At 39.2% G+C, this 14,940-nt stretch overlaps 1 protein-coding gene across 6 annotated transcripts in view; it reads right to left on the bottom strand.

Annotated features, from left to right (window-relative positions):
- Positions 1 to 14,940, bottom strand: part of iqsec3a (IQ motif and Sec7 domain ArfGEF 3a) — an 88,944-nt gene that overhangs the window by 27,255 nt on the left and 46,749 nt on the right. For all 6 annotated transcript variants that reach the window (XM_008400649.2, XM_008400650.2, XM_017302799.1 and 3 more), the window contains 2 exons: positions 12,311 to 12,908; positions 4,193 to 5,481 (listed from right to left, as the gene is read on the bottom strand). In XM_008400649.2, the coding sequence (XP_008398871.1) occupies positions 4,193 to 5,481; positions 12,311 to 12,908 (1,887 nt within the window). The remainder of the gene's footprint in view (positions 1 to 4,192; positions 5,482 to 12,310; positions 12,909 to 14,940) is intronic.

A 14,940-nucleotide genomic window follows, 5' to 3' on the forward strand; every position in this document is an offset into this window, starting at 1 on the left:
TCTTGTGTCTCACATCTCCTCTCTGCCGCTGCTACACTCATCCGTCGTTTTATTCTTGGACGAGCTTGCACATAAACAAAAGCGGACGGAGACATTTAATGAAAACACCCGAACTCGCTCTCTTTAAGTCACTTTATATGAAAACGCTCCTTAGTTCGCTTTGCAAACATTGTGCACACGGATTTGGGTTTTAGCGTACCCTCTCTCTCTGTGCCCGTGTGAGCTTCTTTTGTCTGCATGAACAAGCGACACTAAAGTTTTAGCCCAAAGCAAACTGTTTAAGATGCAAAGGAGATCACAGTGCAGGTAAGAGGAGGTGGAGGATATGAAGTGGTGGAACTAATAAGCCTTAAGCCCGATTGCCTTTCTATCTCTCATTCTCTTTACTTTTCATTTTTTCTTACTTCCTTTTTTTTTTATCTTCTTCTACCCTCTCAGTCAGTTTATTACAAGTGGGGTTATTGCTCAAGGCTTTTGATCAAGGGGATATAGACAGCATTTGTAAAAAGGGGAAAAAATAGGCATAAAAAAGGTGATGGACAGCGCCAAGACCCTCCTCCAGGCTCTGATTGGTTGTTTTTGACGGAGCAGTGTATTTCTCTACATAACAGAATCAAATGAGTAGGCAGAGAAGATTGATTTGTTTTCACAGATTGTAGTCATTTTTCTTGACATGCCAATAATTTCTGCAGATGGATGATATTAACTTACCATGCAGACGTCACTGAAGAAAAGTCACGATTGTATAAATGACCCAGTGACAAAAACAAAATAAAAAACTAGAAATGCTGAAACTCTGCTAAGACAATGCGAGATGTAGACACCAAATGCAAGGCTATATACAGGACATGGATTTGATCTGATAAAGATTTTTGAAACAAAATGGAGGGTTGAAAAATATTGTTTAAAACTTATGTCTTCTTTTCTGAAGGGAGGAATGATTAATTAAAATAAAGTTGGAAAAAAAAGTGTGAAATTGCTACGTAAAATGAGTCAATTTATTACATAAAAACAAAACAAAAACTGTTGTCTCTTTGTCGCTACTCTGCGTGTTTCCGTCTCGCAGACTGCAGAGGAAAATCCTGCTCTTACTTGAAAAGCTTATTTTATTATATTTTCTGGGGTTTCACCCTTCCGGCTGCTCTCAGCCTCATGTCAAGAGTGACAAAGTCAAAACCAGATAAGAACCTCGCAGGGCACGCCACGGTCAAGTGCTAGGTGTTGACAAAGTGGTAGAGAGAAATGGGAAAAATATGTTGGCATGGTGACTAAAGGAGATGGAGCTAGCACTGACAAAACCTGTGATGCTAATACTTTGAGACTTAATCCTGTACAACACATCCCATGGATATATGTCCAGATTTGTAGAGCAGTTTTTTTTTTTAGCAGGGAACTTCACTTTGACACATAATATTACTCTTTGTTCAGATTACACCATAATAATTTGGGATAAACTTGATTTAAAAAATAATAATAAAAGCAAAGTAGTGAAGTGAATGAAAAGTTGAAAAGTTTCTGTCATGGTAGAATTAGGTTATGGTTGTAAAAAGTCAGAATGATCTTTTTCTATAATCCTAACATTTTTGGATGGGATACAGTTACTGAGTGGAAAAGCCAGCTGTTTTCAGTGTCAGCATGGTGGTAAGAAGAGGAACAGAGATATGAGAAGCTTTTTAGAAGAACATATTCTGTGATATGCAAAGACAAGTCTCTGATTTACTCAGGTTGTGAAGCAGTAAAAGAGAGCAAGACACGAAGGTGATAAAAGACGAGCTGAACAGAATATAACACGTGAGCAGTTTTATCCTATTGATCTTTGAGGACATGTCTTTTATAGAGCATGTTGGATTTGGATATAATGGCAGCCTTTTGAAAATCTCAGAATCAGAATCTATATTACCTTGTGCACAGCTATCCAAAGAGTCCCTCCCTTACCCCCCAAAAATAAAATCTTTTTTGTGGCCTTTCAATATCTTTTTATTAATGGAACAAATGTGGCCCACCAGCACAGGCTGTTAATGGTGCGAGAAGCTTTGTAAAAACTACTTAGGGGGAAATTATCGCTGCCAAATAAAAATATTAGGCACAAAGCAACTCTCTTTTGTTCACCGTGTTTCATTTTGCCTCCATTATAATTTCACGGTAATTACAACTACAAATCATCCAGCACTTTTACTCTAAAGCAGAGTTGGGTGCATCCATGCATTAAATGTGTCTGGACAGAGCAAGCGTTTCTTTTAGGGTTTTTTTTAAAAGCGTGACCCATATCCCCGTCTTGTCGTTTTGAAAAGACCAAATATTTTTTTATAGATCCAGAAAATGGAAAATAATTGACCCCCCCCCCAAATTACAAATAAATACATTAGATTTTTTTTTTTTTGTTCCCAGCAAATTCTTAGAATTTTTACAGTTTTGACCAAAAAGTTCCATCATCATGTCAAAGGTCTGCAAACATTGGATAAGCACATAATTAGGAAATTATGTGCTTATCCAATTCTGAATAACCCCTACATTACTTACTTTTTGCCTTTATCGCAATCTTCAATCATTCTTTGTGGGATTTAGCATATATTCCTCCAGTGGGGGCATTGAAAACAATAAAAATGTATGTAACTAGCGTGAAAAATTGGTTTAATGGCCCTCAAAATATTTGATTTTATAAAATATTGCATCTGAGCAGTTTTGTGCCATTTTGCATGTAATGAAAATTGTGATTTAATACAATTGCGCAGCTCTAGCACAAAGGAACAGGCACTATGTTCCACATCTGTGATGGAGTCCATAAGCACACTTTTAGCCCTGCAGGGAGTGCAATATTAAATGAGATAAAGCCCAGAGCCAGCAGGATGTAATTGCCACCTTATTTTGGTAGAAACCTGCGTTGCCCTTTTGCACATATTTCAGGTTTATACTGTCTCTTAATGGTTTCTTAGAGCTGTCAAATCAGAACGAAGAAAAATGTGTAAATTGTTGAAAAATACAAATCCTAGCATTTATTACTTCAACAGTACTAGCAATGTTTTTTTTTTTTTTTTTTTTTATTGTGTAACAGATTTTTTTGAATAAACTTCAGATTTATTTTCTGGAAATATCAGTGCAGACAGTTTTAAACATCACGTGGTGTTCAAGACTTACTTTGCCCCAAAACCTCTGCAATATACTTATTCCTATCGTGTCCAACATAAGCCTGGTGTTCAAACTTCTTCCTACACTCCTCTGTCTCAATAACTGCAACGTTCGCATCTGGTAGTTTTTGTTGGATTTCCCTGTACAATCGGGATCAGAGAGGAAAAAAAGTGCTTTCCTCTGCTCTTTCCTGTCCAGAAGGCCTTATTACAGTTCAGGTACACATGCAAGAGGAGTGGAGTAACAGATTGTTCCATAAATCTTCCTGTTCACACAGTGTTGTATCTGTAATAAATCTGCTGTCACATTTCTTTTCACTCTTTTTCAGTTCATAAGAATTGCATAGAAAGAGCTTGACAGAGTATTCTGCACAAGAGGAACTAGCGAGCCCCCCCACATGTACAGTTGTAAAAAATATTCACATCCCTTTTTCTCATTTCATCACGGTACAACCACAAAGTTCAAGCAATGCTATTTGAATTTTATGCGTGACAACAGAAGGTAAAGCATAATTGTAAAGTGAAAGGAAAATGAGACGTGATTTTAAAGGGGCAGTATCCTGTAAAATCGACTTTTTTAGCATTACATCATGTCATTCTCACATCAAAAACATACCTGGAGTTTTGCTTCTCTCTTAAAGAGACAGAGGCCCAATATCAAGGAGTCACATTACTAAGTCAGTTTTTACAGCATTTTTATAACTGGAGGTAACTTAGTGGCTTGATAGTGCTCTAAAACTGCACCGCGTTTGTGGACAATATAAAATAAATTGCTTCAGTGTTTTTTTTTTTTTTTTCCATCAGTCATTCCCTTTGAAATGCAAGAAAAAAATCTAGAAAAGTTCAAAGGGTGTTGTACAATGAACTGTAATACTAAATATTTGGTGTTTGCATTTTAGAAATATAAAAACAGTTTAAGAAAGTTTATGAACCTTACACAAAAGTCAAGATTTAAACTGCTCTACCATTCTAACATGTTTTATTTTTTCTCGTTTGCGTCACAGTTTGCAGTTGTTCTAGAATTCTAACGAGGTTAAATTAAAAAATGAAAGCATTTCATCACTCACAGATTGAAGAGGTTGAGGCCAATCCGGTATAGGCGTTTCCGCATGACGTCGGTGGAGAGCGTGGGGGATTTACAGCTGGCGGGATTCTCACAGTGGTAGCGTGGAAGGCTGAGGATCATAGCCTGCAGCGCCTCTTTGGATGAGGCCTCAGACGTCGAGCGCGCCTCGGTCGACGTGCTGCTGCTGCTCATCTGCTCCGAGCTGTTGTCCGCCGTCTCCGAGCCACATCTCTTGACATCGAGAGGCTCCGCCATAGGAGAGCTCCTCGGCAGCGGGGGCTCCTGAGGCACGAGGACATGAGCGGGCTCAGTCGGTGGAGGAGGTGGTGGTGGCGCCACCTCGTCTATGCTTTGAATGGCAGACATCTTGTCAAGAGGGGTGAGGGGCGGTTGGGTCTCATCATTCAGCTCTTCTTCACTAGGGGGAGGGGCAGGAAATTCAACTTCTTGTTCGTCTTCTTCTATTTCTGTCTCTGCCGGGGGTGGCGGGGGCTCTTGAGGTGGCGGCGGTGCGTCTATTGGTTCTGTTGGGGCCTCTGGAGGTGGGGGTTCATCTGGTGGTCCATGTGTGAGAGGGGCCGGTGTGGAGTTTGTCGTTGAGGAAGTGGTTGTTACGAAGGTGGAGGCCCCTTGTTGAATACAGCTGCCCAGAGTGACTGAAGTTGATGATTCCATGACTGAGGATGAAACTCTGAAGTTCTGGCTGTCGATCTGCACGGTTACATCCCGGAATGCCATCATCAGCTTACTTGCACTTCTTGACAGGTCACTTGGGTCAACCGGACCCTGATGAACTGCTGCTTGTCCCACGCTGCCACCTTCGCAGCCCCCTTCCACACCCGAAGCGGCGGCCGCCGCCGCCGCTGCATTGAAGGAGTCGGCGCTGAACTGATAGGCGCCACCTTCTTGCAGCGAACACATGGTCTTCAGGCTCCAGTTGCTGAGCGCGTCATCAATAGACTTTGCAAGGGACTGGACCTGTTCCGTGAAGGAGTCCTCCAGGTCAGTCAACGTGCTGCCAACCGAGGCGGGCAAAGACGGCGAGCGCACCAAAGGAATGCCTGCCAAGTTGCAGCCTTCTGCCAGGGCCCGTTCAGCCGAGAACCCCTCTGTGTTTTGCACACGGACTTTGCGCAGGGAGATGCGTCGGGGCAGGCGACTCTCCAGGAGAGAGTTGCGGATCTTCTCAAAGTTTTTGCTGAGCTGGTACTGGCGGAAGGCAGTCTGGATCTTGCAGGCAGCACGGCGGGAGATGAGGTGGCCGCCGTATTTGTGCTCTAACATTTCGATCTAATAAAGACAGAAAGACATAGATGAGAACGCACTTAATTGCTTCATGTTTTTAACATCTTGAGAATTGTCACCTAGGGAAAGAATATTCGGAACAGACGTTGCAAACATCTATTTTTTAAAAATTGAGAATTACAAAGAAATGTCTTACATCGAACTACTTTCATTTGTATGCCAGTCATTTTAATCTAATTGAGGCAAAGCTTAAAACTTGATTATTACAGCTGCTGTCCATACAATCTGTTTCAGTTTTACCTTCTGTCAAAGAACAAAAAATTTCAGTGTGATGAGCAGAGCTTAGAAAGAAAATCTCAAGAAGATTTATCGCTGTTCATTCAGCAAATTGTGGCTCTGGATTGTATTTACTCAAATGGGCTGAAAACAAAGGCGTGCCACTTATTTTTCTGTTTCCTCACAATGATGTACGACACTGCATTGGTCTATAATATGAAAACCTAATAAAACCCTAAAGTTTCAATGTATTGCAACATGATTAATATCAAAAGTTCAAAGGGTATGTGTGACATTTTTTCAAGTCAATAGCAGACGGCACTACTTTAGCAATTTTCTCACAATATTTTAACCAAATCTTTACAAGTGAAGCTCAGTTATAATTTCTACATTAATGCTGTCATTATACAATTATCTGAAACTGATCAAGTCATTCCTAGAGCCTGTGAAAAATGACTCGCGTAGTGTAGGAAATGGAAAAGAGATGGGAAATTGCCATTCTCATCTGGCAGCTTCTCAAACACTAGATGAAACCTCTTTAAAATTCCCAAAACAGTGAGTCTATTGGCATCTTTTGAAGAGTAAATAAGTGCTTATCTTCACAAGTCACTCTGAGATTCTTTTCATTCAGTGCTAAACGAATATGATTTCTAGTTTTGGACAAAAGTGCAGAGGAGATTTCAGCCTTGGCAGATTTGAATTGAAAGTTGACGAAGTACACGTTATCAGTATTTCTAATTGGAAATCTCTATTTACAGAAAAATGGGAGTCGGCTTAAGAAACTAGAAATTCATTCTATTCTCTCACTTCTTGCAAGAATTCAACTTTGCTGTGGTATCACAATCATGGGTATAAACGAGGATTAGTTTGGTGCACATAAAACAACCCTCCTGTCAACTCAACTTGTAACTTTGATCTTCTTTTACTTAAGTGCAGGACTAAGTCACCACACCAACATGGGCAGACTTCCATTAAAAATCACCGATAGACTATAATGGCCCCTGAGTTAGCAATTTCTGATAAGTGGCCAGCTCAACAAGATGCCGCTTCTGGCGTCGTCATTGGAAGAACAGAAATCACATGTAAAGCTTTTTAGAAAAAGTAAATGACACTGAAAATCCATCTCATCTAGCCCATTTCCATTTCTCTACAGAGGCTTTGCAAGCAAAGTGAAACGTACGGAGAATATTAAGGTACTTTCTGAAAAGGACACAGGCCTACCGCTCTACTGTATCTGCCATGTCTGGTCAAACTCAGTGTGAATATTTATCACTTTTTAACTGAAACTGCTTTGTACTGGGTGCACTTTATCTCCAACTAAATTCTCCGTTAGACACTTTATGAAATGTGCGTTGTCATAATAATCATGACCTTAGTGTTTGGAGAAGTGTCCCTTATCCAAACCAATTCTGCCTAACATCAGCTGTGGAGGTGTCCTTGAGTCCAGAGATTAGTTGTGTCGTATTTTATTGGATGTGGCAGTTGATCTTATTTGCTTAGCTTTCATTTTAATCTGGGCTGGGAAGCATTTGGTCCATGTTGCTTTCTTTACTCAAGGGTGAAACTGATACTCTTGGTCATTCAAACAGAATCATGACAACTAAGAAGAACAAAGACATTACAGTTGGAGAGGAAGGTGCATCAAATCTGATATCATGCTAACACAAACAGTACTGAAGTGACATTTAGGCAGCGGTAGAACTCAAATTGTAGCTTTGTTGACTGAGAGGTCAACGCAAAAATTTTTTTTGCATTTTTATCCAGCAATGTAGGAGTTTCACACTAAACACAGCTGCTTGTACTACATTCTCTTTATCTTGTTTAGCTAACATTATTTAACATTCTGAACGAGAGTCAATTAGCCTTTTGAGGGATGAACTCTATCTTCTTAAGTATTTTGATGTAAATATTTAAAACTTGACGGCAAAAAGTTAAAACTTTTAAACTGATATTGGGTGCCTGCTTGTGGCAGTCCCAAACAGATATCAATGAAACATAAGTGTTAGCTTTTACATAAGAAAACAACCTAAAAATCATGAGTTACTAAGTTAAGTCCTCTTCTAATTTGCATATGTATTCATCTCCATGCAAGTATAACCAAAATTCCAAAGGCATGGCATGTGGGAAAAGACAACCCTTGAAATGTTTAAGAACTACAAACTTTTGACAATTTTTTATATACGTATATAAAACAGGTCCAATTCTTTTTCTCTGGTCATTCAAAGATATCTTGTCAGAGTTGCTTAAACTTTATTTTTTCTATCATAATTGGGGGTTTTTCCCCCTAAAATCTGTCTGGTATACTGTACATATGCACCACTGCTACAGAACTGAAGCAACTGGAGCTCAAATTTTACGGCACTAACTCAATAAAACTACGTGATCTAATGTGACGCCATGCAGATGCTTCACTCACCTTGGCATGCAGGCTTTCGAATCCTAAAGTAAATCTGACGGCATCACTTACATTAGGATTCATTTGGCTAATAATATTTTGATTACTTGAGGCTCTTAATGGAGCCATGAAATTTAATTTTCAGTCAGTTGACCATATAATGTGATGAAAATGATTCAAGTAATGTATCCTCTACTGTTACATCAGAACACCATCAATCTCAATACAGTATACACAAACCATTAGGAATCGAACTGCATCGAAAGCAGAACAGATACTTAATGGATACATCAGGACTTATTCTATATTCTTACTCATTCTTTATTTCCTCACGTTTAAAATATTTTTTGAGACTCCCACTTGGTGTGCAGAAGGGCCATTTTTCTTACAAATTACAAATACTACCACAAATGTTTCAGGAAACTTTTATCAATTAATTGACTCGTGTCATCAAAAAAAAAAAAAAAAAAAAAAAAAGAATTTTATCTCTTCCTATTTGTGAGCGGCAGAGTGTGGAGAAAGAAAAGGTCATAGAAGCAAATGGACAGATGAAAAGAGCACAAGACACATGAAAACAAGTGTGTCAAAAAGAAGGTCACATATACAAAAAAGGGGCTGTGAGACAGATGACAGCACCAAGATTGGCACTGTTAAAAATTCACCCTATTAGCCCCCTGTCAGCTCTACTTGTGATTACTTCACTAAGCTGTGATGGGGAGAAAGATTATTTTGGTAGCACAGTCATTTGAGGGAATGGCAGTGCTCTGTTCCTCTGCTGTTTCTAAATCAATCTTGACAGACAGATCAGATCATAATGACCTCCGGTTCCCCTCCGAATGAGAAACGAAAAAGGTGTCGAAACAATAATAGCACGCAGGTTGGGTTTGCATTAGACATTTTCCTCAAAGTTAAGGGGCATGAATGCGAATAATTGAGAACATATCAGCAAATTATATGAAAAGTCAATAAATATACATATCTAAAGTAAAGGACACGAGTCTGTAAGCTATCTTTACCACAAAACATGACATAATGAGTTACAAACTATAATGAAAAAAATGTCCCTGTAAAATAACCTTCTCCAAAATGTCTTGTACAACACCTAAATATATCTGCTTTTTATGGAAGCATTCACGTTATGTTGAGGTAGACAATCTGTTGCAAGGAAGACAACACACCATTAGATCCCACATGCTCCAAAAAAAGACACAAAAAAAAATCAAAATGCAAAGGAAGGATTATTAGCTTTCCAGCTCATGCAAGCTGTTTTTACAGCATAGAAACATTTGCATGATTAATGACATGATTATGAGTATATAATGGGATTTAAGGAATGCTGACTGTAGCGCAAAATAAGGATGACAATGGAAAAGATCATATGTTATCAGCAGATGTTTTGTTGGTGCATTTGTGGTAAGCAGGATAACTGAATTAGATGAACTGGGAGATAGTCTTGAAACATGTTTGAAATGTATGTTTTTCATTTACATTTTCCTGAATTTAAGTGAAACGGAAAAGTAAGATGAGGTCTAAAGTGATCCATAAGAAACACTTGCAATTTATATTAAAGAAGCAACTTGATGTAGATATTTCCAATTTAATATTAGTTGAACTGCATTCTAACCACTTGATTGGTGTTGTTGGCTTCTCATTCCTACATGTTGCCAGAATCATTACTTACTATAAAAATAACTGGAGTGAAATTTTAGTGACACAAATGTTATCACAGTTTTGCTTGAGTACATTTGCAAAATGTAAAGCTGCGTGTTTTGTATATCTGGCTACGTTAGATTACAATTCAAATTATGTTTGTGGAAACTACATTTAAGAGCAAAAATTTCAATTAGACATACTTGTATGCACGTGGTAAGTGAACAGCAAAGGGAAAACACGGCATCTAAATGAAAATCTACACATTTAAAATACATTCAGTTTAGAAAGGTGCCACATGTTTCACAGGCTTTAATGCTCAGATTTAAGTGGCTTAAACAATCCATCACCAGGTTCTTCCATGGCAATAAAGGTATCGCCCAGCAGATCCAATTACTTTGACATTGATCCAGAGATCCATCAAGTCCCTACACCCCCACCTGTGTGGACAGAAGATCAATCCAGGCGATCGTGTATCTCAAGCCTCGTTGACAGGGAGATAGTAGAAAAGAGGGACTCTCAGATTTGAGATTAAAAGAGCAAAGGGGGGGAGGTGACTTGAGGTTAAAAGAACTTTGAGCCTCGATTAAGGGAGTGATGAGGGAGGAAATCCAGTCAAAACAGAGTGAATACAGACGACGGGGGGGTGTTGACAAACCGTCCTTCACACGTCCATCCTACAAGTTTCAGTGGCAGCTCCATTTGGAGAAGTGAATCTTGTGATTGTCATTGGAGGAACTCTAACCATCAAGGCATACGATATGAAAAATACACATTTGTCACACTGAAATATGTTTAGGGGATTAGAAACACTTGTTTCCAACTATTTTATTTTATTTTTTTTACTTTTAAAAGTAAAACTGGGAAACTAAGCAGAAAAAAATAGTGATGCTCCAACCCAAATTTACATATTTAGATTGGGGCCAATCCAATATATATGGGCAGAAGGGACAGAGCAAGAGGAATTATTGGTATTGGAGTCATTGTATTAAATTCAACTCCTAGTATTTCTTGTCCTCTACTGCGTGTGATATCATCAATTTATTTTTATACAATCACAGCCTATTTCCGTGCGCCCATCTCGTAAGACTTACAGGTTATTTTCTTGATATAACCCTGACTGAAGAAACTCTACAGCATTTTCTCATGGAGCTCTACATCCGTCTGTTCAGACCTCCTCAGTGCAAGGAACAGCATAACAGAAGAGTCATTAAACCAACCAAAACAACTTATTTTCCTGTAGGTTTTCTCTACACACAACAAACAGAAAATGTGCATGCTAATGTTAGCTAATACTTCAGCAAACGAATCCATTTCCATCAGTGGAAGCAATGACTTTTTTAATATATATATACAAGACTGTAGTTGTACGTGTTGAGCCAGATGTATTTAAAAACAAAGTGATGAAGTTTTGTGCGTTTCATCTGACGGATTGTCAAGGCATAAGTGTAGCTTACTCAACCGAATTCATTCCATCTGGGAACACTGCATTGAGGTTGATTTGCAGAAAATCTGGCAGGGTCAAACTATACTGTTGCCAAGAAAAACAGAAAGGAGGGACAGCAGCATCCTGAGACTCAATGGTGAGTGAATTATTTAAATGCTACACAAAACTAATCCAGACCACGTAATGCTGACAGAACATAGTGTTATTCTACTGGATGTAAATGGTATCGATTTTACTCAGGCTAGAACTCAGTAGGGGTTGATGTCTGTTCCTAAATCACTCGAATCATATTGATGCCACAGTAAAACAAAAACATGAAAATCAGCAAAGCTTCAAAAATGACTCTCAGTGAGATGCTATTGAGTGTGTTTTGAAATATATTCCGTAGCAAATGGAAGAGACTGAAAGGGATTTGAAGGAAACATTTTTGGTCAGTAAAATCAGTAAAGAAAATATTTGCAAAACCCAACAGAAAATTTTTGGGCCATGCCAACTGGACAAAAATCCTTACCTGCTCAAAAATCCATGGGCTGAAGAATGTTGTTGAGAGGAATGATGATGGAAATGGATGGTAAATGTTTAATGGTGATGATTATGTGATGTGGATGATTTCTGTTCCCCTGGTGAAAAACATGATTACAAGACAGACCTGTGAACATGGAAGTCACTGTACAAACACAATTGTTTAAAAGAAACTATTAAAAATGCCTTAAATGTTATAACTGACTTAAGTCAGTAAAACCAAACTGTTACACTTTTTAAAAATTTTCAGACAGAGATTTCAAGCTTAGCGTCACAATATCAAGTGAAGATGTTGGTGAAATGATGGGATGACAATGATAATGTTATGATAGTGGGTAAACATCCTTAAAACCCGTTTTAATTATCCACAATAACCAGAAGAACTCAAACAAACAGAGACAAATATCTTATTAAAGCAAATCAAATGTGTCACCTAAATGCCCTGGTTATCATTCAGAAACTGAGCCACACCACGGAGTTTGACCACAAAAAGTAAAGCGGACACAAGCCAACACAATCTATCCACCCCCTCCCCGCGCCCCAAAACATACCAACATATCCCCCCATCCCCAGGACAACCGTACCTGCTTGTTTTTGAGGTCAAGCGAGAGCTCATAGTCAGAGGAGGCGGAGTGTGAGCCGGCCCCGTTGCGCTGCACCCTCAGGGGTGAGGCTGTGTGATGTAGACTGGCCCTTCTGCCTGCACCGCCTCCTTTTGCTCCTCCCTCTTCCTCATCCTCTTCCCCTTGCGTTGGCTTGCCTTCGCCGCTCTCACCTTGCACCTCATCTCTTTCATGTCTTGTCTTTGCCTCAGCAACCTCCTCTGATTTGTGATTCTCTGCCTCAACCGCCATCTTCTCCTCACGGCAAGGCGGCGGGGCTTCAGGAGGGTCCTGTGGCGCGGTATCGGTCACGGACTCGTCTTGGGGCTGAGGATCGGGCTCTGGTGAAGGCTCAGGTTCAGGTTCGGATTGGGGTTCAACGTCCAACTGTGGCTGAGGTTCAGCCTGGGGTTCTGGCTCAGGCTGGGGCTGTGATGGCAGAGTCTGGGGTTCAGGCTTTTGCTCCTGCTGTTGTGGCTGTGGCGGTTCTGGTTCTGGTTGTGACTGGTCCTCACTCTGCGGCTCCCCCTCACCTCCCTTCCCTTCCTGCCCCACAGATGAGTCCGGGGAAAGTTCATCGCTGCAGAGAGGAGGAGAAAACGCAGAGTGAGGTTGCTGCTGCATCCGTGGTGAGCTCTGACTTCTTCTCCAGGCTGCCTGGGTTTAGAGGTAAGGTGACCTTTGTTTGTGTGTTTGATCCCTCACTTGGCTACCAACTGTGTGCAGGGCCAGCTCATCTGTCTACAACTGTTCTGCTACGAGTGTTTTCCTCGTCTGTCTAGACACTGACAGACAGTGAAAATCAGCTAGAATATAAAGCACAGAACAGCTAATAAAACCACAGAGCAGAAAAGCACTAAAAGTAGCAAGTTAATATTTATTACAATAAAATCTTCAGATTAGAAAATGTGGGAAAAAACAAAAAACAAAAAAACAAAGTAGTTGACAGCCACTAGTGACACAAGCCCACACACACGGACACAGGGGACAGTCATGCAGCTTATACAAAGTTTTTTTTTTGTTTGTTTGTTTTTTAGGAATTTTGTGCTTGTTTATGTGAAAATCGGTACCTCTGTGTTTTTGTGAAGGGAAGTATTTTGTGTTGAAATGGTGTGAATGGTTATTTCTAGAATGATTCCGGATCACCACTTCTTTTTTAAAATCTGTTGCGTTATAGATACAACAGGGGTTAATGCAGCATATGACTAAAGGACTATAAGGCAGGTTTAAATGTAAATTTATAGAATATGTAAACCTTCTCTTTAGTTGTAAGAAGAGTTGCATCGACACCGGCTTACAAGACTTTACACACTTGTGGAAGAGCACAGTATATGAAAACTCATAATTTTCACTTTTTATAAATAAAGGAAATGGTTCATAACATATAATCTCCGTAAAGCAATGCGATCTAGGTATGACTAATCTTAACCCTTGTGTTTACAAAGGGTTAAACCGACCCCACACACGTAAAACTTGTATCATTTGCCTCAGTCCTCGCACGCACAAGGGTTAATATAGCCATTTTCATGCATGTGTAATCTTGATGTGGTTGTACTGGCAAAAAAACATAAAAAAAATAATTTAAATGCTTTCTTTTGAATTAGCTCACTTTTTTTGTTAGCATCTAGCTTGTAGCCATCACCAATATTTTTGCTGTTTATCTTGCCTGCTACACTGTTTTTTTTTATCTCCAGTATCAAAAATTTTTTTAACCCTATGAAGTCTGATAAATAATAAATGGTAAACAAAAAAGAAACTGTACACATTACAAATTAAACAGTTTATTTGGTAGTTTTAATTAAAATGTCTAACATCACCAGGTCACTGTGGACCCATACAACAAATCAATGTATGAGTGTGCAATAACCTTCTTCAGCTAAGCAGAAACAAAACTGAAGTACTTATTTTTGGACCAAAACAAAATCAATCAAAAATCAGCACTCGGCTTCTATTTAGGTTTTGTTCAGGCCTATATGTTTTACAAGATGAGAGATATCCCTAAAATGTTTTAAACCTTTAATTTTTGGTTTACATTGTGAAAGACATTAATTATGATAGTAATTACATAAAATGACAAGACTGTAGTCACTGGACATAAAATTGTACATAGAAAAAAAATTCTCCTGATAGTCTCATCAGACTCTCAGGAGGCTATGTAAAATCCCAATGTAAAAATCTTCATTGAATTTCTCAGTATGCTGGTATGAGGAGCATATATTCATGAGCTTAAAGCTCTGTCTGCTACTTCAAAAATTAAGTTGTTGGATCACAGAACTACATTGTTCATATCCAATTCCAGGTGAGCGCTTTTCCGCTGCAAAAATAGACATGCCCGGGAAAGAAAATGCATCTTTTAGGAGGAAAGTGCTCGTTATAGCCGGCTGCCTCTGCTTCCAGTGTTTGCGTGCTTTCGTGTAGTTTAAATGTAGCCTTTCCTGCATTTTTCAGAGGCGCCTTCTCTGGCAAGCTGTAATATGACAGATTATAATGCATGCAGATGGATTATAGTAGGATCCTGATAAAGCCCTTAAAATGAACATTTACTCCAAAATAGACAAACCTATTGAATGCAGTGACTGATAGTGCTGTGTATGCATTCATGTATATATATA

Source organism: Poecilia reticulata, linkage group LG23 (genome assembly GCF_000633615.1).
Source record: "Poecilia reticulata strain Guanapo linkage group LG23, Guppy_female_1.0+MT, whole genome shotgun sequence".
NCBI lineage: Eukaryota > Metazoa > Chordata > Actinopteri > Cyprinodontiformes > Poeciliidae > Poecilia > Poecilia reticulata.